At 41.4% G+C, this 22,019-nt stretch overlaps 1 protein-coding gene across 3 annotated transcripts in view; it reads left to right on the forward strand.

Annotated features, from left to right (window-relative positions):
* The window catches only part of BOD1L1 (biorientation of chromosomes in cell division 1 like 1), a 60,982-nt gene that overhangs the window by 14,973 nt on the left and 23,990 nt on the right, over positions 1-22,019 (forward strand). For all 3 annotated transcript variants that reach the window (XM_075930722.1, XM_075930719.1, XM_075930721.1), the window contains exons 8-12: positions 2,350-2,494; positions 5,935-6,010; positions 6,867-13,065; positions 16,600-16,667; positions 17,654-17,714. In XM_075930722.1, the coding sequence (XP_075786837.1) occupies positions 2,350-2,494; positions 5,935-6,010; positions 6,867-13,065; positions 16,600-16,667; positions 17,654-17,714 (6,549 nt within the window). The remainder of the gene's footprint in view (positions 1-2,349; positions 2,495-5,934; positions 6,011-6,866; positions 13,066-16,599; positions 16,668-17,653; positions 17,715-22,019) is intronic.

Consider the following 22,019-nt stretch of genomic DNA (forward strand, 5'->3'; position numbering starts at 1 on the left):
AGATAGAAGAGATTCTTTCAACAGTTTCAGAGGGGTAGCCGTGTTAATCTGTAGCTGAAAAAAATATTAAAAAATAGCGAATAGTCCTATGGTGCTGCCAGACTATTCAGTTTTTAATTCTTTTAACAGAATTTTTTGGGGTGTTGCAGATATCTAAGCTCTGAACTTAATGATTTTTTAAAATCCTGTGTTACTAATTAATACATGGTAAATGTGTTGCATTAAAGCCAGGTCTTTGCTATCTGGTGTAGTTCTGGCTTTTATGAGTTACAAGTAGCAAGTACTAGGTGTGATGCTAGTTATTTTGTAGGATGAAACTTTCTTTGCAAACTCTTTGAAACATGCAAATGTCTATAAACCCTGAAGCCAGATGTTAATTTGTTCTGGGCATTCTACTCTTCCTCCAATGGAAGAAGGCTAATTCCCTACCTGTGTACAACACCTTTTGTAGTCACTAAGTGTACCTCACAGCAACTAGTCACAAGTGTCTTGTTTTAATATATTTTATTCCACACAGATGGACTGCTTAAATATATGTATAGAGTGTCTGTGTGTACACATACATACACATACGTGTTTTGTATTGATAGTGTACATAAGAAAATTCAACCCACACAAAAGAAAATTCAACCTACCTAAGGATAGAAAATGTTAGAGGGAATGCTGGTGCACAGTTTGCTACGTTTCTCATGGACAGACAAATCTGGACATGCTGCACCAGGGGCATACACCCCTCCTCCTCCTGTGCCTGCTGGTGTTGCAGAGTCCATGGAGAGGTGCTTCTCATGTGGCACCAAGATTCTGTGCTGAGAAAGTCCTCTCTCCCTGGGGCAGCCTGTATACTGGACCCCCCAGCAGCACCCCAGAGCAATTATTTAATTGTAGTCAGACAGGAAACCCCCCTGTAACATCCATTTTTGCTTGCCTGGAGCATGCAGGGCACACAGAGCAATAAAACAGCATGGTCTTTGAAAGCCTTGGAGCAGGAGGCTCAGGATATGCGGGCTCAGTGACCCTGAATGGCTGTAAACAGATATGTCAATTGCTGACTAAGAGGCTGCCGAGGAGTGCCCTTGACTGAAACCCATATTGATATGAACACACAGCCATCCACGGGGGGGAGGAATCTCTCACCCAGTAAAAAAATATCTAGTACTCACAATTTAGTTCTCTCTTGCAAGTGTAAATTAAGTTGAAACTTGCTTGTAAGAACTGGCGCCACAAAAACGGACCAGTACAATTTGGCATCTTAGATAAGAAAGAAGATACGGGCCCCAGGGGTATAAAGATGGGTCCAGCAGCACATTTACTCCTGAGTGTCAATCTACCATCTATCTGCTGGTCGGGTTAGGTGTTTGACCTCCCGAGGTTCCACGGGGACGCCCACCTCGTATTAGTCTTTCCTAGGAATTGAGGGACCGGCCCTGGCTTGACCCGCTGGAGTCGAGAGGCACAGAAGGGGGTAAAAATTGTACCTGGATGTGGTCCTTTGTCTTAAGTGTACACATAGACTTAGAGCTCTTTAAAGATTAAGCTGTCACTTGGCACCATTATTTCTATTTTCTATCTTTATTTTCTTTGTAACCATTTTTAAGATCTATATTTGCAAGCAGTTAAGAAAGAGAGCAATAGCCATTGTAACCATATGATTTATAAGCTTGTTTAATAAACCTGTAGCTGTTTAAGCTTTAACCTGACTCCTTCAGTTGCTGTAACAGAACCAAGCATAATTTAAAAGAACTTCAGCCGGTCATAAGGGACAGGTATAGGAAGAGCTTGAGCGTTGGATCGTGTCACCTTCCAGAGGACAGATCCGTTGGGGCATCTCTCAGTCTTCCCTAGACTGTCCGCTGCGAAGGGATCCTGTATCCTAGCAGCTGAAATCTGAGATGTAATAAGCTCTTCCTATAAACTCTGGGGCGTCTGTCAGCCTGTTGGCTGCCCTCTGCGACGGGACCCCGGTCCTAGCGGTAAAGGCACGGACGTTAAACCTTCTCTCTCTCTCTCTCTCTCTCTCTCTCTCTCTCTCTCTCTCTCACAAACACACCCCCACCCTCACCCCTGACTGTCGGCTGACATTAATGAAGCATGTACATTTTCATTTTCCAAAAAACAACAGTTAAGGACCCAACCAACACCAAGTAAATATTCTAGTAACATTATAACTAAATACTGAAGTAAGTAAAATATTGTGCAAAATTCCATGTGTAACTTTTTCATGTGCACAATGACATTCCTGAAACATAACACAAATACCAGGATTAGTAATTCCCAAATTGTTCAGTCTCACTTACATAAACAGTTTCAGTGTTTGAAAAACATGTCTTTATATTATTTTTTGTATTTTAGATAAGAGTGGCCTGAACTTGGAAGAGTCTTCAACAAAAGATTTTGAATCAAAAGTTACTGGTACCAGCATTAAGGATGTTCTTAAAGAGCAGAAGTTTTTAGAAAAAAAAGTAGCCCTGAGCAGGAAAAGAAAAAGAGATTCAAGGTATTCCTTACATTTGTTTTTAAAGAATTTAATTTTGGCAGTGTACGCTTAATTTAAAGCAACAAATGTGATTTTTTTTAAGGTATTTATTTTAATGTATCAAGGGGTTTTTCCATTTAACTCCTATACTCTTAGTTTACTGTATTGATAACACCCGAATGGCCAGATCCTAGTATGTTACAATATAAAGTGTGTATTCTGAATGCCTTTGATCAATTTCTTTTATGTGCATTTAAATGTGTATTTTTATGGTCGTACTGATGTCAGGCTTCCAGTCCCATTTGTGACCCTTTGTGTCTCTTGGCTTCTTTCTCCAGTTTTAAGTGCCTTCCCACTAGTATGGGAAGAGTGAATTCACCAATGAAATATGCTGAAGTGAATTAACTATCTTCCACTGTCAATTCAATCAGCAGTGTAACCAGACTAATTCATTGCTTGATTGTGGAAGTTTAAAAAAATACATTTACGTTTCAGTTTAAAACTTTAAATAAAATATAAAGGGGGGGAGAGAGAGAGAATATGAATATTAAGGAATTCACCACTTGGAAATCATGAAATGAAGATTTAAGCCTTAGATTTGTACTTTAACTCTTTCCCCTTGGACATATGCCTTACTGTTTTAATATAAATTATTTGTCAATAATCATAGAAATGTAGAACTGGAAGAAACCGTAAAAGGTCATCTAGTCCAGCCCCCTCTACCAAGAGAGGATCAAGTATTTGTCTAATTTGTATTTCAAAACCTCCAATGATGAGGATTCCACAGCCTCCCTTAGATGTCTATTCTAAAGCATAACTACCCTTATAATCATATATATGGTAGCCCAGTATTTGAGAGTCTGTAATGCCGAAATGCTGGCTGTTCCCTCTGGGCGGTGCTGTTGCCTGAAATGCTGGCTTTTCCCTCCGAGTGGCCTATTCTGCATGGGGAGTGAGGGGCCCAAACGGCCGCTTGCGCTGCTTGCTCCCCCACGGCGGTCCAGCTGAGCGGTGCAGAAGTCATCCGAGTGCCACGGTGGGAGGCGAGGCGGTGACGTGCGGCGTGACAGCGGCTCCAGGCCCTGCCCCCTCGCCATGAACGTCACCACCCCGCCCCCCCCCCCCCCCCCCCCCCGTCTTCCGCTGTGGCACTCGGCTGACTTCTGCGCTGCTCAGCCAGGCCACCATGTGGGAGCAAGTGGTGCAAGTGACCGTTCGGGCTCCACACCCCCCATGAAGCATGGGGAATACATAGCCCAAACAGCTGTTTGGGCTCCGCAGTCCCCCGAGGGGGAGGCAGTAGGGAGTGAGAGAGAGAGAGAGAGAGCGCGAGCAAAAGAGAGTGAGCAGAGGCTCAGGAGAGACCTGAAAATCCCATCTTATGGTGGGCTAATTGGCTAGTTAGAAAGGTTTTCCTAATATCTAACCTAAATCTCCTTTGCTGCAGATTAACCCCTTCTGCTTCTTGCCCCTTTCTTCAGTGGACATGAAGACCAATTGAACAGTTATCTTTATAGCAGCCCTTAACACATTTGAAGACTATTAGCAGTTCCTTCCTGAAGTTTAAACATGCCCAGCTTCTTTAACTGTTCCTCATCAGTCAAGTTTTCTAAACCTTTCATCATTTTTGTTCTCCTGTGAACTCTCTAATCTGTCCATCTTTCTGAAAGTTTGGGACCCAGAACTAGAACTGAACCCAGTACTCCAACTGAGGCCTCACCAGTACCAAGCAGAGTGGAACAACAACAACCTGTGTCTTACTAAAAGCTCTCCTGTTTTGATAAAACCTAGCTTTTTTCTCAATTGCTTTGTGAGTTTATATTCAGTTTGTGCTCTACTATATAACCCCCTCAGATTCTTTGAAGCAGAACAACTGTTTAACAAGTTGTTCCCCATTTTGTAGTTGTGCATTGGAATTTTTCCTTCGTAAGTGTCTATTAAATTTCACTTTTGTTAGTTTCAGACTATTTCTCCAGTTTGCCAGAGTCCTTGTGAATTCTAATCCTCTTCTGTAAAGTGCTAACAGCCCCTGTAAGCTTGAGTTCATCCACATTTTATAAAATACTCTCTGCTCCAATATCTGGATAATTGATTAAAGTATTGAATAGTACTAAACCCTGAACACGTCCTTTTAAGACGAGTTTCTTATGATCACGTGCGGTATACATATTGTTATGTGCACTAATATGGACACATCACCACTATATGGTGCACATAACACATTTCATTCCACACGTCTACAGTGTATAGTAGGGAAGGGGCTCAGGCTGGGGCAGAGCGTAAGAGCATGGGAGGTTATAGCTTTGGCTGGGGTGTGGACTCTGAGGTGGGGCTCAGGTTGAAAGTTTAGGGAGCGGTACTTCTGGCAGTGTTGCAGCCGTGGAGTGGGACTGCGACAGGGGATCTTCTCCCTTGATTTTGGCAGGTCTGTGCCAGAGCTGGGTTGGGGCTGGCACCCGTCTCCCCTGGCCATGGCAAGTCTATGCCAGGGCTAGATTGCGGCCGGGATGCTTCTCTTCTGTATGCGGCAAGTCCAGGGCAGGTCCATGTTGGCACCAGTGGGGAGTGACATTTCCCCCCACTGCAGATGGTTAGAGTTGGGGCCAGTGAGGAGATGTTCTCCTTCCCATGGCAGGTCTGGGGCTTGGGAAGAAGCCTCTGTCCCTGCTGCGGCCTTGAGCCCATGTGCAGGGCTTAATAGGCATCTGTGCAGCCATAAGGTTTAAAGGGAGCTTAGTTGCCATGTATGTTCTCCCTGGTTCGACAGAAAATCACTGAAAAACCCTCTTGCGTACTCTCGAATCTTTCAACCACGTGTGCACCTGCAGTATACTAATTTCATTTACACCATATTTCCATAATTTGCTTATGCAAATATGACTTCTGTCAGAAGCCTTGCTAAAACCAAGATGTATCATGTCCACAGCATCCTCTCCACACCCCATTTATCCCTATCCACTAGGCCAGTAATTCTGACACAGATTCTGTTAGTCTGGCCTCGGTTTTTTGTTGATTAATCTGTGTTGGCTAGTACTTATTATCCTATCCCCCTACATATTTACAAATTGAATGTTTTATAATTTGTTCTAGTATCTTTCCAGGCATTGAAGTTAGACTGGCAGATATATAGTTCCCCAGATTGTCTTTGGTTATCTTGTTTTTTTAAAGATAGGTACCTAGGTTTGCCTTTCTCCTGCCCTCAGGGACTTCACCCATCCTCCGTGAGTTCTCAAAGGTAATTGCTTCAGCTAGTTTGTTAGGTCGTATTTCATCAGCCCCTGCTGATTTAAATGCATTTAATTTATCTAAATATTCTTTAACATTTTCTTTCCCTATTTTGGCTTGCATTCCTTTCCCCTCTCCCCCATCGTGTGCACAATGTCTGTTTTCTCTTAGTCTGAGAGTTGATGAGTTACTCAGTTGTTGCAAGGTTTTTCTGATGATTTGACTATCTATTTTAGGCATGTTGAAGATAGCTGGAAAAAGAAATGTGAACATCCTGAAGAAGATTCCAAAGAATCACAAAAGACAAATGAGGTTTGTGTCATAGATCAGTTAGTAAATTCCACAGCAAATATCTTTGTTTTACTCTACAGACATTATCAAATGTCTTTGTTCTGTTCATTTTTAATTGGAAAAATGATTCTGTGTATACTAAATATCTATTCTACTAGATTAATCTTTATGAATTATTTTTCCCTCTAATTCTTGTGTGACAGTAAGTTAGGAGGAGTTAGGGAGGTTACATTATCTGTATTTAACATTGATGGAACACTGTCCAGCTCTGACATTCATATTTCAAGAAAGACTTTGAAAAATTGGAGAGGATTCAAAGAAGATCTGTGAGAATTGCAAAGGATTTGGTAAACGTGTGTTATGAGAGACTCAAGTAGTGAGAGACTCAAGAAGTTTCATTAGCTTATCAAAGAGAGCATTTAAGGGGTGATTTTGATTGGTTTATGTTTTAGAAACAAGAATTTGATCAGAGTGTTTTTTTTTTTTTTTTTTTTTTTTTAACCAGACAGAGACAACGAGATTTAATGGCTGGAAATTAAAGCTTGACAATCAGGCTGGAAATAAGATGCAATTTTTTTTAATAGTGAGAGTTGATAAACAATTAGAACTATTCACCAAAGGTGATGACATTCTTTATCACTAGAAATATTTAAATCAAGATTGGATTATTTTAAAGATTAAACTCTAGTTCAAACAAATTAATTCAGGGAGGCCTACTAATCTGATGATTATTTCATATTTGTCCTTTTGGGAGAGAGAAATTAACTTGCGGTTCTTACAAGAAATATTTTGTAACGTTTTCAAAGCCCTGAATTGAGATAAATCGATTCCTGAATCTAGTATGTATACTGATTTTGTTTTGTTCTTGTTGTTCTAGACCTGTGAAAAAACCTCTTTGAAGGATTTGAAACATAATCATGGAAAAAGTGAAGCAACCAAGCCTGTTAGAAGAGTTTCAGAATCAGTACATTCAACTGAGGAAAGCAAAAATGATCCTAAAGTGGAAAGAGAACATAAAAGAAAACTATCTACCTCGCTTCAGATAGAAGGGACCCAGCAGGACACTGAAACAAAGGATCCTAAAAAGCAGCTGGACAGAGCAGAGACGGGTACTGATGAACTGCAGAAGCAGAAGTATGCCTTTAAAAATGAAAAACATCTTAAAAAAGATGATACAGACATTCAAAATATAAAAAGTATTCCCAAGAAAGAACTGAAATCATGTCGAGAGAAAAATGAAAAAGAGAGAACTCTTTCAGAAGATAAATTGGCAGTAAAACATAGGTATAAAGGAGACGGTTCACATAAAGTAAGTGATGAAATAGACATTCATTCTTTTGAGAGAAGCTTGAAAGGAGAGGATAATATACAAAAATATAATCAACAAACAAAACTTCCATCAGATGATAAATTTGAAAAAAAAAATAAACACAGAAGCGAAAGGAAAATATCAACAGCTAGCAAAGATGGAAAAAATGTTTCTGAATACACTTTAAAAAATGAAGAAATATTACGTAAAGAAAATAACAAAAAAGACAGACACATTTCTACAGAAAAGTCAAGAGCAGAATACAAATCCAAAAGATCATCAAGTGATTCTAGGCCACAGAAGGATTCTCAGGGTAATTCAAAGCAACCTGTTTCTTCATCACAGAGGAGAAGTGAAAGTTATTCAGAAGATAAATATGAAATAGAATCAGCTAATTCAGATAGTAATTTAAAGCAAGAAGATAGTATTCACAGAGACAGACGAAGATCGAAGAGCTTCTTAGAAGACAAGTCTTCTAAGTCTAAAGCTAAGTGTCACAGTAAACAGTCCAAACCAATTGAAATAGAATTACAAGAAAGTTTTACAAAACACGAAACTAGTCAAAAACCAGACAAAGATAAGAATATGGAAGAAATGGACACAGATAAACAACGCAAATCCAGAAATGAAGATAAAGTTTTTGACGAAAGCATTGTTGATTTTGAGCTAGAAAGTGAGATGCACTCAGTTCATAGTTCACAAAAAGACTTTAGCCGCAGAGTTAAATTACAAGCAGGAGAAAAATCTGTAAAAGAGAAATATAAGAGTGATAAAGATTTAAGTTGTGCCAAAATAGAAAAAAAGCTGTCAGTAGAGGGTCAGAAAAGCAGAAACTTAAAGCATAGCAATAAAGAAATGAAAAAGAAGGAAGAGAGTAACAAATTGGAGGACAAAGATATTAAAGAAATGGATGGTAGCCATGAAAAGGTGCAAGGAATTGTGATTATGGATAAAAAGTCAAGTAAGAAATTACTTTGTGAAAATAAAAAAGGAAGTTTGTTAGCCCATGAAATTACAGTGGAAGAGGAAAAATTAGCAACTGAAACATTTGTAACCAGCCACATTCCAGCCATTCAAACACCAATCAGGACTGCTGATAACTCATTAAATTCTGAACAAGTAGAAGAGCCAATGGAAATTGATTCAGAGCAGTCTAATGCAAAGGTAAATGAAGCATCTAAAACTGAAGAAAAAAGCAGTAGTAATTCACTACTGGACAGGGACTCTGAAAATATTGTAAAAGAAAATATGAACCTACATAGCTCCAACAATGAAATCAAAAACAGGTTGGTAGATTTTGAAATGTGTGTGTCAGAGTTTACAGCTCCAGTTGACAGAAATTCTGAACAAAGCATTGAACATGAAACAAATCCTATTAAAGGAGTTGATGTCTTAGATACTGTGTTCAGACAAACTTCTGAGGAGCAAGGACCCATTAAACAGGGGGCGTATCAAATGAACATTGTGTATGAAACAAGTGGCAGAATTTTACTTAATGCTCCTATTAAGGAGCAGACTTCAGAAGATGCCAGACAGCTAAAAAATGTAAACAATGTAGTCAATCCTATTGAAGAAAATGTTTCTTTAGCGATTAATTCATCCGGACAAGATACTTCCCATAAAAAGTCCATGGATATGTCTTGCTCAGACTTCACAGACTCTTTGCCGAATTTGGCTGAAGAGGAATCTTGTGTCTTGGATAAGATTTATTTAAATAAAGAGTCCTTTAATTTAGACAATAATGCAACACAAATTGCACATGTGGAACAGGGTAGCCCTGTGCAAGGTTGTGTTATGAAAGAAAGTGAGGTTACCATGGTAGTTGCTGAAGAAAAAGGTAGTGAGACTCATCTAATTGGTGTACAAGTAGTCGGAGAGAACATGGGTGAGGCAAGTATACATGATGATGATCAAATGGCTGGGTTAAATAGTGTGCAAGGAAGAAATGAGTATAATGTAACTGGGGAAACAGAAGGCAAAAGCTTGATGACTAACCAAGCTGCAGATCATACAGGTATAAGCATGAAAAAATCTGTCTTAATGAAAGAAAGTGGCAACTTAAATATAGGCCCTGCTGCAGAGCAAGAAAAGGATGCCATAGTGGATGTTATCAAAAAGAGTGAAGGACATGATATGGGTGGCACAGTAGACTCTTCTTTGGAGCCAGTGTCTATTAATGTTGTAAGAGTTTCAGAAGAAATAATTAAAGACTCTGTAGTTCATGGCGCAGAAGATGATGATGACATAATTAACACTGAAGATAAAAATGAAAGCAATGCCGTGGGCACCAGTGCAGGAAGTGTTGATCACGTATACAACAGACTAGACACAACGGAGGCCACTGCAATAGGAACTAGCACAGAGGAAATGCTTGAGAGCACTGTAATGGCCACTAGTACTGGAGAAGGAGAAGGTGAGCGTGCTGTGATACATTCTGAAAAGGAAAGTGATGCCACAACTACTTGCTCAGAAGAAAGTGAGGTTACTTTAATCTGTTCCAGCATAGAAGCAGATGAAGGGTTAACTGCAAGTATATGGGCAAATAGTAATGAAGGTGTCAGTTTCAGCACAGAAGCAGATGGTGAGTGTACAGTTGCAGTAGCTGAAGAAAGTGGTGGTGGTGTCACTGGAGGATTTGCAGAAAGTGAAAGTTTCCTGACTAGTACAAAGGAAGGAGAAAGTGGTGAGTGCACAACGATTTATACAGAAGAAAATGGTAAAGATTCAGTAAATGCAGGCAGACTAGAAATTGAGGACAACGTGAACAGTGCTGGGACAGAAGAAAAAGATGATGCTGTAACTAGTGCAGGCTCAGAAGAAAAGTGCAAGACTTCAACTTGTAGACATACGGACAAATTTGAAGGTTCTGTTACCTGTATAAGTGAAGTTGAAAGTGATGGTGCTGTAACCAGTGCAGGCACAGATGCAGGTGAAGGATCCAGGAGCATCAACAATTTAGATGAATTCCAGAACAATGTAACTGGTGCTGGCCAATTAAAAGAAAGTGAGGGTGCTGTAACTTGTACAGGTGCAGAAGAAAGAGGTGATGGCTTCATAATTGGCTCAGTGACTTGTGCAGATGCACAAGAAGACAGTGCTGTGACTGGTGCATGTGTCAAAATGACCATGAACAAGAATACCATGACTGGAACAAGTGCTGACAAAGGTGAAGATACTGTGAATGGTGAAAGTGCAGTGACTAGCACGGGCATAACAACAGAAGATGATGCTGAGATTGCAACAGTCTGCACAGGACTGGAAGATAGCAATGAAGGTTTTGCAGTTGGCTTAGATATAGAAAAATGTGAAAGTGCAATGGACAGTACAAGACCAAAAGAAGAAGCTACTATCCCTATGATCTGCATAGGGCCCTGTGATGATGAAGCCTTTGTGACTAGTACAGGTGCAAAAGAAGAGGATGAAGAAGGTGAGGGTATTGTGACCAGTACTGGGAGAGAAAATGAAGAAATAGAGAATGCTTCAACCTGTACAGGAATAGAAGGTGAGAGTGCACTCATTTGTATAGGTGCAGAAGAAAGTGAAAGTTCCATTATCTGCATAGTTGCAGAGCAAGTAGAAGCTGAGTCAGGCGTGGCTGCCACAAATATAAATAAAGATGATGGAGTTGATAGCAATACTGGTGCAAAGAAAGAAGCTAATGGTGGCATAATCAACAAAAGAGCAAGAGGGATAGTTGAGAGTAGTGTGACAAGTGCAAACATAGATGAAGATGCTCTAATCCCAAATACAGAAAAAGATGAGGATGTGATGTCTATAGATGTTGAAGAGTATGAGGATCCAATGACTAGTGCAGTGACAGATAAAGATCAGTTTGCTGCTGCAGCTAAAGAAGAGAGTGACAGTGGTGCTAATGGAAGTCATGGCAGTGAATGTGAGGGTGCCATAACCCATGCAGTCACAAATGAAGTTGAGTCTCCACCTGCTTCTACTGAGAGAGTAGAAAAAACTAAAGGTGATGTGATCTCTACCAGTACAGTAGAAGGTGATGCTCCCAAACCATGTTCAGCCACAGAAGTTGAAGAAGGTTCCCTCACCATTTCAAGAACAGATGAAAATGAAAGCACTGTCTTACTAGACAGTGAAGAATTTGAGACTCCCATGCCTAGTACAGCCACAGAATTCAAAGACACTGCACATACTGCCAGCAGTAAACAAGCAAAAGATGAGTGTACTATGATTTCCACAAGTATTATGGAAGAATTTGAGGCTCCTATGTCCAGTGCAGCTATGGAATATGATAGTCAGTTCACTGCTACAAGAACAGAAGAAGTGAATGAAAGTACTGTGTTTTGTATAGGCATGGAGATATATGAGGTTGCCATGCCCAGTGCTTCCAGTGCTGGAGATGACCAGAATCATCCAACTGCAAGCAGCAAAGAAGAAAAAGATGAGTGTGCTATGATTTCCACAAGTATAATGGAAGAACAAGTAATTCTCATGTCCAGTGAAGCCACAGAGGATAGGATTCCACATCTTGCTGCAGGCGCAAAAGCAAAAAGTGACGCTTCCATGATCTCTACAAGTATGGAATATTTTGAGGCTCCTATGCCCAGTGCAGCCACACAAGATGAGGATCAGCTCACTGCTTCAGAAACAGAGGGAAGACTGGATGCTGCCATAATCACCAGAAGTGGGACAAAAGAATGTGATATAGTCTTGATCAGTGCAGCCACACAAGCTGAAAGTTCATTCATTGCCGTAGAAACAGAAGAAAAAGATGAGGGTTCCATGAGCTCCCCAAATGTAGCAGAAGAACCTAAGGTGATTGATACCAGTGCAACAACAGATGAGCGGTGTGAGCTAACTGCTATAAACCCAAAAGGAAAAAATAGTGGTTCTATGATTTTTGTTAGGGATGTGGTAGAATGTGGGGCTCCAGTGCTCAAAGTTGCCAGCAGCAATGAAGATCAACACGTTGCTTCAAGTATAGAAAATAAAGAGGAAGGTACTGTGATTGCTCTCAGTACAATGGAAGACTGTGACAGTCTTTTCACCTTTGCAGTCATAGAAGAAAGCCAGCTCATTGCTACAAACACAGACGTAAAAGATGAAAATGATGTCCTAGTTAACAGTAGCAAAGAAATTGAATGCATCCTGTCATCTACATGCGCAGAAAAAAGTGATAGTTCTTTGCCCAGGGGTGGTAGAGAAGGAGATAATAGCATGGATGGAGGAGAAAGGGAGATTCATGAGAATGTTGTAATGGGAAAATCAGTAGTAGCTAAGATCACAGCAGACGCTGATGTTTCAGAAACAGCTGAGACTACAGTGAACCTCATGAGTGTAAATGAAGCCCTCTGCATGGAGATCAGTACAGGTTCTACAGTCATTGTTAGCCCTTCTACAGAGATGGCTGCAGGTAGTGAAAGAGCTGACGAGTATATTCCTTTAGTGGATGCTACATCAAAACCTTGTATTCCTTCAGAAGAAGCAATGAGAAATCATAATTTTGAAAACATAGACTATAATGTTAACAGTAGCTTATTAGAAAGTGACTTTTCTGAAATAAGGACTCCACTTCCTAGGGCACAGACTCTTTCACTAATTTCTGAACATGTAAGCAAATTGACAGTAAATACGAATCAAGGTGAAATAACTGTAGACGCAAAACTGGGAGAAAAGAGTGACTTCCCTGTCTCTCATATGGATAAACAATTTGAGAATGATGGCGAAAGGAACTCTACTGAACTAGGTGATGATCTTGGAATCAAAGTTTCTTTTCAACAGAATACAAGCTTCCATTCAGGTAAGGTTTTCTCTTCACGGCCCTCACTCCCTCAGATTTAGAAACTGCATATACTTAAGATACTTTTACAGTTCCTGAATCTGCAACAGAAATTTCCATACATGTGTAATGCCTTTAGAGAAAGGTTTAACCTGGGCGGTGGGCAATAAGCAGCCAGTAGGCCAGGCGCAGTTCACCTGGGTTAGTTCTTGGTGGGCTGCCAAGACAGTAGATACCATCTAGATGGTGCTTGGTCCTGCAAGTAGACTGGACTTGATGAGCTCTGAAGGAGTGCATCTATATAGTACCCTTACTTCAAAATAAGCTACACAATTTGCATAGCTTATTTCAAGGTAATTTTGAAATAACCTGCTATTCCGTAACATCCCTTACTCCTTGTGCAATGAGGTTTACAGGGACGTTGGAATAGTGAGCCCATTCTATTTCGATATACAGGCAGTCCCCGGGTTACGTACAAGATAGGAACTATAGGTTTGTTCTTAAGTTGAATTTGTACGTAACTCAGAACTGGCTCCAGATTCAGCCACTGCTGCTGAAACTGACCAGGGGCTGACTACAGGAAGCCCGAGGCAGAGTTGCTCTGCCCCCAGCTTCCTGGAATCAGCCACTGATCAGTTTCAACAGCGGCTGAATCTGGAGCCTGGGACAGAACAGCTGGGGCGCTGCCAGGTAGGTCCCCCCAGGACCAACCCGGCAGCACCCCAGCTGCTCTACCCCAGGCGTCCACAAGAAAAGCCTGGTCTGCTGGGGGGGGGGGCACACTAGCTGCGCACCCCCTCCCCCCCCAGCAGACCAGGGAGACCCGGAGCAAAGCCGCAGAGGCGTGGGACCCCGCCGCCTCCAAGGCTTTGCTCCGGGTGTCCCTGGTCTGCTCGGGGTGTCCTTGGTCTGCTGGGAGGGGTCCCCAGCAGACCAGGAACACCCGGAGCAGCTTTTCTCGCCCCAGAGGACGCGGTGGCGGGACCACTGCGCGTCTGGGTGGTCCTGCCGCCCGTGAGTTCCGGGGTGAGAAAAGCCCCGTTCGTAAGTGCGGATCCGACATAAGTCGGATCCGCGTAACTCGGGGACTGCCTGTAATGTGTTTGCTCTTAAGACACGGAATATCAGAGGTATCTCAAAATAGCTCCGCAGTGTAGACATAGCTAAGGTTCCTTCCAGGTCTAGGCTTCTATGACACTTTATTTACCTGAACATCTGTAGGTACAGCTGCTCTCCAGTCCCATTGGCCATAGTTTGCCAATCCCAGCCAATAGGAGTCATGAGAAATGGCATGGTGAACCATAGCCAACGGGAACTGCGAGGAGCTGTATCTGTGGACACTCATTTAAATAAAATGTCTTTGCAGCCTGCCAGAGGCTAAACCTGGCAAATTGTATCTGGCCTGTGAGCTGCTTGTTACCCACCCCAGGTATAACCCCTTCTGATGAAAATCAGCCTCTCACATTACTTAATGTCTTTTCTTGTGTGCAGACTTACACAGTCACAGACGCTCACAATATCATGACTCAAATAATATCTGTCAATAAGGGATTACAAATGTTATGAATGAGATTAATGCATGCAGCAAGTGACAAGCGTTCAATAAAATCTAAACACATTCTTATAATTTATACCTCTTAACAAGGACACACAAGTGATTCCAGCTATTTGTCAGGGGCCATTTGAGTATGGGGACCTTCACACGAACTGGCACTTGCTCTGCCAGCATCACAGGTAGTTCATTGCAGCCTATGAAGAAGTTGGGCTATAAAAGAAAGCATGCTCTCAGATATACTGTAATAAGGCTAGAAGAAATACATTAAACATAAGACACATTTAGTTTCCAGAAAATATACCAAATTGACAGTCTTTTGTTCACTATGTATAGTATAGGGATAAGCATGGATCATGACAATGCAAACTTCCACTCGTTAGTCTGCAAATATTCCTCAGCCCTATCTCCTCTGATGAATACTGGTTAGTTGTCTTCATATTCAATTCTTGCTCTCTCCTGAAACAGCCTCATGAATGTCAGTTGTACAGGTTGGATCTCCAAAAACCAGGACTCCCTCGTCCGGCCACATCCGTGGTCCAGCAGAACCACAGATGTTCCTGAAACAGGGAGTCTTGGCTGAGCACCCCAGTGGCAAGAGGGCTGGCATCTCAGGGTACGTCTAGACTACATGCCTCTGTCGCCAGAGGCATGTAGATTAGGCTACCAGACATAGGAAAATGAAGCAGCGATTTAAATAATCACCGCTTCATTTAAATTTACATGGCTGCCGTGCTGAGCCGACAAACAGCTGATCAGCTGTTTGTCGGCTCAGCGCGATAGTCTGGACATGCGGGTGTCGACATCAAAGGTATTTGTCGACCACCGAGGTATACCTCATCCCAGGAGGCATACCTGGGTGGTCGACAAATACCTTTGATGTCGACACCCGCGCGTCCAGACTATCGCGCTGATCAGCTGTTTGTCGGCTCAGCACGGCAGCCATGTAAATTTAAATGAAGCGGCGATTATTTAAATCACTGCTTCATTTTCCTATGTCTGGTAGCCTAATCTACATGCCTCTGGCGACAGAGGCATGTAGTCTAGACGTACCCTCAGAGCCCAGTGGGGCTGGTGCTGGTACTGGTTCAGAGCCCTGGTAGCACAGCTAGGGCTGCAGCAGCCCCAGTAGTGGGACCAGGGACATGGCAGACGCAGTAACCCGGATAGCGGAGGCGGGGCCGGGGATGTGGCAGCCCCAGTAGCGGGGATAGCTACAGCCAGCAGCGGGGCTGGGAGGCAGGCTAGAGGGCTGGTAGCAGGAGGCCTTCCCTGGACCAGCAAATTCCCTTGTTCAGAACTGGTCGGGTCCCGACGGTGCTGAACCAGAAAGGTCCAACCTGTACTTATTTTTATTTAGTGAACTGCAGCCTCTCAATCATTTCACACAGATCATCAAACAGCCTTCAGATGGTAATGACTTTGAAAATCTTATTAACCCAAAAATGAATTCCTGAAGACTCTAGAATCCATATGTAGAAATCTAATTAAAAGACCTGATTCTGAGAAGCATGGAGCACCCTGTGGCTCCTATTTGAAGTGTGTGTGGGAGGGAGAATCTTCAGGATCTTGCAAAAGATAATCACATGTGGGTTGCTAAATATGAACTTAAACTCTTTTTAAGCACCTGAAAAAAACTTGATTTATGTCCCTTAGTACAATGCCTGAGTGACTCATACAGTTTTAGTGGTCTTGTGCAGTTTTAATGGCTTTTACATAATGAAGTCTGTTGACTTCATATTACTAACAGGATTCAAAATTAAATGTCAATATTTCCCATAATTTTCAAAATCAAACATCAAAATTTAAGCTTCATCAAAATGTAAAAGTGAATGGGAGGGTAAACTATTTTATGGGGCACTGATTATTTTCACATATTCGTTTAATCACTGGGTCAGCTACATCAGGTGCATTAAGTTCATATGATTCTGAGGAACACCACTCCTACCATGGTTCTGTACAAATTAAGGATATAATTTTTAATCTATTTACATTTTTATCAGACAAGAAAGAAATTTTACCAAGCTTGGCTAAAGAACTGGAACGGAAAACAAACTCAAAAACTGAAGAGGTATTTCCTGTCACTTTGAAAATAACAACATTCTCTCCTGTCTAGTTGTACATGATAATAAGTTGAAGATTTTTTTATATATTTATTTTTATTTAAATAGAATGTGTGTGCAAGTGGAACTGAATTTGAATCTTGTAAGTTTTTAAAGGGACATTCTCTAGATATTTAGCTGCAGCTTTTCAAGTGACTGATATTTAAATTGCATACATGCATCTTGGATATTATTCAGCAGAGAATCTGTTGCCTATTCCACTGGCATACTTCCCCTTTTAAATGGCTATTTAATGTCCCAATCTATGTTGGGTTTTTTAAGGGAAGGAGTCATATTGTGAATAAGCTTTTTATGGTAAATAGTTCTTCTGAAAATACGCATGTCTAAATTTTATAGTCATTAATGTCCTTTCAATAGGTATTGTTAAGTAACTCTTCTCCACTGTTGGTGTGTGTAATGCGTGCTGTGCTGCAAAAAAAAAATGTATTCCCTGGATTTCTCTTGAAACTAGAAAAATTGACTTAGTTTAAGGAAGATATTTTTACTGTCACAACAGCTATATACTCTGGTGATAGCTGTTTAGAAGAATTTATAGTTTGGGATAAATTTAGATTAGTGGTGTACACTAAAGTACTTTCAGAGATTTTCACTTAGAGAGAATAATCCCTAGAAACTGTGTCTGGAGCTCAAGTGATTTCTCTTGAGATCTCTAAATTATAATAATCCATTGTTTCTGCAGCAGATTTAGCAGTTAAGTAGAAGTAATGGTACTGTGCTTTTGAGTGATATAATACCGCTAATCCTCATTATTAACTAACATGCTATATCAGTATTAGATTGAAAATCAGTTCAAAATCTTGTAATTCAAAGATCTCTTGACATTGCTGCAATAAGGCAATATGATACCTGTTATTTTGAATGCAAGACTTCCCCTCACCCCTCCCCATATACCTGAAGTATTTTGTTTCCTTTGTATTTTTTTTTTTACCCACAGAAGTCTAGAAATCCAATGAGGGAAGAACCACATGAGGAGTCCCATACAGAGTATCTAAAAGGTAGATTTATTTTGTGGTGATTTAGTACTTCTGTTAGTTTGGCACTGATGCAATCACTACTGAAATACTTTGTCCAATTCTCAGGTCCACAATTCAAGAAGGGATATTGACTAATAGGAGAGGATTTAGAAAAGAGCCAGGATAATGAGTAAAGGATTAGAAAACTTGCCTTACAAATGATAAACTGTGTTTAATTTAACAAAATGAAGTTTATGGGGGGGACGTGGTTACAGTCTGATACCTACACTGGGAACAAAAACTTAATAATGAGCCCTTTCATCTAGCAGACAAAAAAATAATATTCAGTGTTTGGAAGTTGAAGCTATATAAATTCAGACTAAAAATAAGGTATACATTTTTAACGTTTAGAATAATTAGCCATTGGAGCAATTTATTGGGGATTATGGTGGAGTCTCCATCTTAGGCAACTTTTAGAAAAATCACTCAATCTTAATTTAAAAGATATATGCTCTACTTCAAACTAAAATTCATTCAGTGCAATTCTATAATGTATGTTCTTCAGCTGAACTAACTAGATGATAAAAATGTTCATTTCTGCCCTTATTTATGTAACTGTGCATTTTTATGATGACAGCAGTTTATATTTTCATATTCTGAGTTTGAGTAATCTCTACTAGTTCTTACACAGATGAAATGTTTTAACTGAGACAATGCATAGAGGGCTTGAATCAAAGGCCACTGAAACCCACTTGAAGCCCTTCCATCTATTATTATTATAATAATAATAATAAGTCAGAAACATTTGTCATCCTAAAACTACATTGTCATCATTTTGATATACATTGTTTTAGAAATAATACCAGGGAAACTGTTTTTTTGGGGTTTTTTTAAGTGTAAAGGTGATTGAAGACCCCTAGCTCTGGCCTGTGTTGAGTTTAGGTGATCATGGGTCACATGATATAGCATCACCTCCTGTAAGCTAGCCTGCATAATCTTACCTGTTCACTTATTGGAAAAAACATGTAAGAAGCAAGAAGGCTCTGGAAGTAGAGCAAGGATTGTGGCAAATAAGGATGTGAATGGTTAACCTGTAAGGGCTGGAGCAGCTTCTCACCTGCTGCAGGTAAGGTGCTACTCCAGCTCCGGGGGGCCCACCACAGGCAGGGGCTGCTCCAGCTGGCCAGCAGCCCTTGTCCATGGCAGGCCTGGCTCCCATGCACCATAGGTAAGGGCTCCTCTGGCCAGCCAGAGCAGCCCTTATTCATGACAGGGGGCCACTACAACTCGTATACAACGAGCAAGGGAGGGGCCACTCCACCCTGCTTTAATTGGTCAACCAGCTAAACATATAACCAGTTAAATGTATTACGTCCATAATAGCAAGCTAGGGAGTCTTTTCAGAATTTAGGCATAGGCCCTAAAAGGATGACCAGAAGAACCTGCACTATTTGGTTGGGAAAAGAGATGCAAAGAATCTTACTGACCAAGTGAGGAATGATTTGAACTGGGAAGGACCAAGAAAATTTGCTTGTATTATGGAAGTGGAATGGTTTAATAAAATAGATCCCCAAGAGGAGAAGTTAATGAGAACCTGTGGGTGCATATTAATTGGAGAGTTGCAGGAATGGGGGCGGGGAGCTGAGCCTTGGGTGACTATTGCTATATCATTTAATGGGCAGCCGTGAGTCACACTTTTCAATTTCGAAAGAATAAATGTTGGGTTGGGCACATGATATTGTAACATGGCAGAAGTGTCTTATCCTATGAGACAGCACTGAATGGAAATAACCTTTCTAACAGGTTAAATCAGAGCATCAACGTGCATTAGTAATACACTACATATTTGCTTCATAAATCTTCACAGGCATCACAGATGCTACTGTTAATAGTTTGAGACATTAATCTCAAAGGAAGTTTCTATCTCATTTTCATCCCCTTGTTTCCCATGTTTGCTTCTATGAAAGATTTCTAATTGTAATCAGATTACGTACTTTAAGGGTATGTCTACACTAGGAAATTATTTTGTAATAACTAAATTTGAAATAACAACTCCCAAAATAACAAAATCATAGTAGCATGTCCCCACTATGGAGGAGCCTCAAAATTAGTCTGAGGCAGGTGTCATTATTATGGGCGCACTACCTCAACTTTGAATTACTCTGTGGAGTAGTTATTTCAAAATAGCAGCAGTGGAGCAACCACACTAATGCTACTTGGAAATAACTATTTTGAAATAAGTGTTAGTCCCTGAGGAAATCAGGAGTACAGATTTTGAAATAATCAGTTCATTATTTCAAAATTACTGGGCTTGGTAGTATGGACTCTGATTATTTTGAAATAACTCCCTAGTGTAGACTAGGGCTTAATGTTCTCTTAATTTTGTCACTATTCAGGTTTAGTGTTTTAACAAGGCCTTGGCAGAGATGGTTTTGGTGATTGCAATTTCTCTTATGGCTGAATCACAGTGTCTTGTTAGTACTGGCTTCAGGGGAAGATTGATTTTTTTTTCAGCTAGCCTGAAGATAGCAAGTTCATGCTTATTTGTTATAGTTTGAAGACTTTTTATTAGTTGTGTGAGGGGGAAATTGTATTTTCTCAGGTTAGTGGCACACATCCAAACAAGCGTGCACATGTTCAGTATTGGTGCACAAGACAAAACTTACTCTGCTCATGGATGGAATTTCCTGGAGAGAACACTGAATGGGTTTTAGGTCAGTTCTAAATAAAGGTAGATAGTTTAATATTTACCCGTTTCTATCGTGTTGAGTAACCTGGCAGGGCCTCTAATAAGTCCTCAGCTAACTTTACATGTGTAGTGGAATTATTTCTGCTTCTATTTGTGTTCTTCCATCACCTCAAAAAAAAAAAAAAAAAAGCCTTTCCTCAAAAACAAAATAAAAGTAGCCATAATTATTAACAGGTGTCAGTGTAAGGATCCCAGTCCTGCCATGAACTCTACTGGGGCATACCCACTACACACGTGTGGATTCCGTCCGTCAGTGAGACTCTTCATAGGACAGAAGACTGCTTCCTTCAAGCTCATTACAAGGGTTAGGAGGAAATTAGGAATCAAGGTCCTTTCTTGAGTATATTATTTTTTATGACTTATTTCTCAACTCAACTTCCAGGGAGCCCCCTGCCACCCCACGCTGCTGTGTCTGTCAGAGGCAGTAGTGCAGGATGGCAGGCAAGAGCCAGTCTATAAAGGGAGCCAGTTTAAAAATCAGCTTCCTGCATTACTGCCTCTGAAACAGAGCCAGTAGTGTGGGATGGTAGGAGCCCCGGTCCGTGGTGGGGATCTGAGCTCCCCGCGGATGTAATCTGCTCCCCGGCAGCAGTCTCTGTAACAATCACAGGCCACTGCAGACAGAGGCTTCTTTGCTGTGGCCTCTCATGCCCCCCTCCCCTCCACACACACCTCACTGTTGCTGTTGATAGAGGCAGCAGTGGGATGAGAGGCAGCACCATGAAGCTGGTGCTGGAGGGAACCAGCTTTTAAGCCAGCTTCCCACAGCACTGGTTCTTGCCTCTTGCCTCTTCTCCCCCCCCCCCCCCCCCCATCCCAGCCTCTGTAGGAGGCGGGTCCATGGAGCCAGCATGCGCAGAGAACCTGCTAGCTGCCTGCAGCTCTCACCTGCCCTCTTCATCCTCTGTACTGCTGTCTCTGTATCAGAGGCATCAGCGCAGGGGGAGGGAAAGGGAGCAGGCGGATTCAGTGCTCATGGGGAACTGGCTTTTAAGCCAGCTCCTCTCAGGCACTGGCTCCTGTTCTTCCCCCTCTCTCCCTTGCTGTTCCTGATACAGAGGCAGTGGGGAGGGAGGTTGTGTAGTTGACAAGATTAACTGATAAGCTCAAACGTGAGTTTATCGGTTAATCGTTTATTCATCTACACATTGACATCCTTAGTGTTACAAGGAGAAGGGAGAAAAATTGTTCTTTCTTACTTCCGGTGATAGGACAAGAAGAAATGGGCTTAAATTGCAGCAAGGAAGGTTTAGGTTGGACATTAGGAAAACTTCCTAAGTGTCAGGGTAGTAAAATGCTGGAATAAATTGCCCAAGGAGGCTGTGGAATCTCCGTCACTGGAGATATTTAAGAGCAGGTTAGACAGACATCTACTAGAGATCATCTAGATGGTGCTTGGTCCTGCAGTGAGGGCAGAGGACTGGACTTGATGATCTCTCGCGATCCCTTTCAGTTCTAGTATTCTGTGATTCTAGTGTGGACTCCGGGGTGGGCTGTGGATGAAAGCTTTGGGGTGTGGGGAGGTCAGGGCTGGGGCAGGAGGGATTTAACTTGAGTGGTTCCCAGTCAGCGGTACATTGAGGGTGTGAAGGCAGGCT

Source organism: Pelodiscus sinensis, chromosome 5 (assembly GCF_049634645.1).
Source record: "Pelodiscus sinensis isolate JC-2024 chromosome 5, ASM4963464v1, whole genome shotgun sequence".
NCBI lineage: Eukaryota > Metazoa > Chordata > Testudines > Trionychidae > Pelodiscus > Pelodiscus sinensis.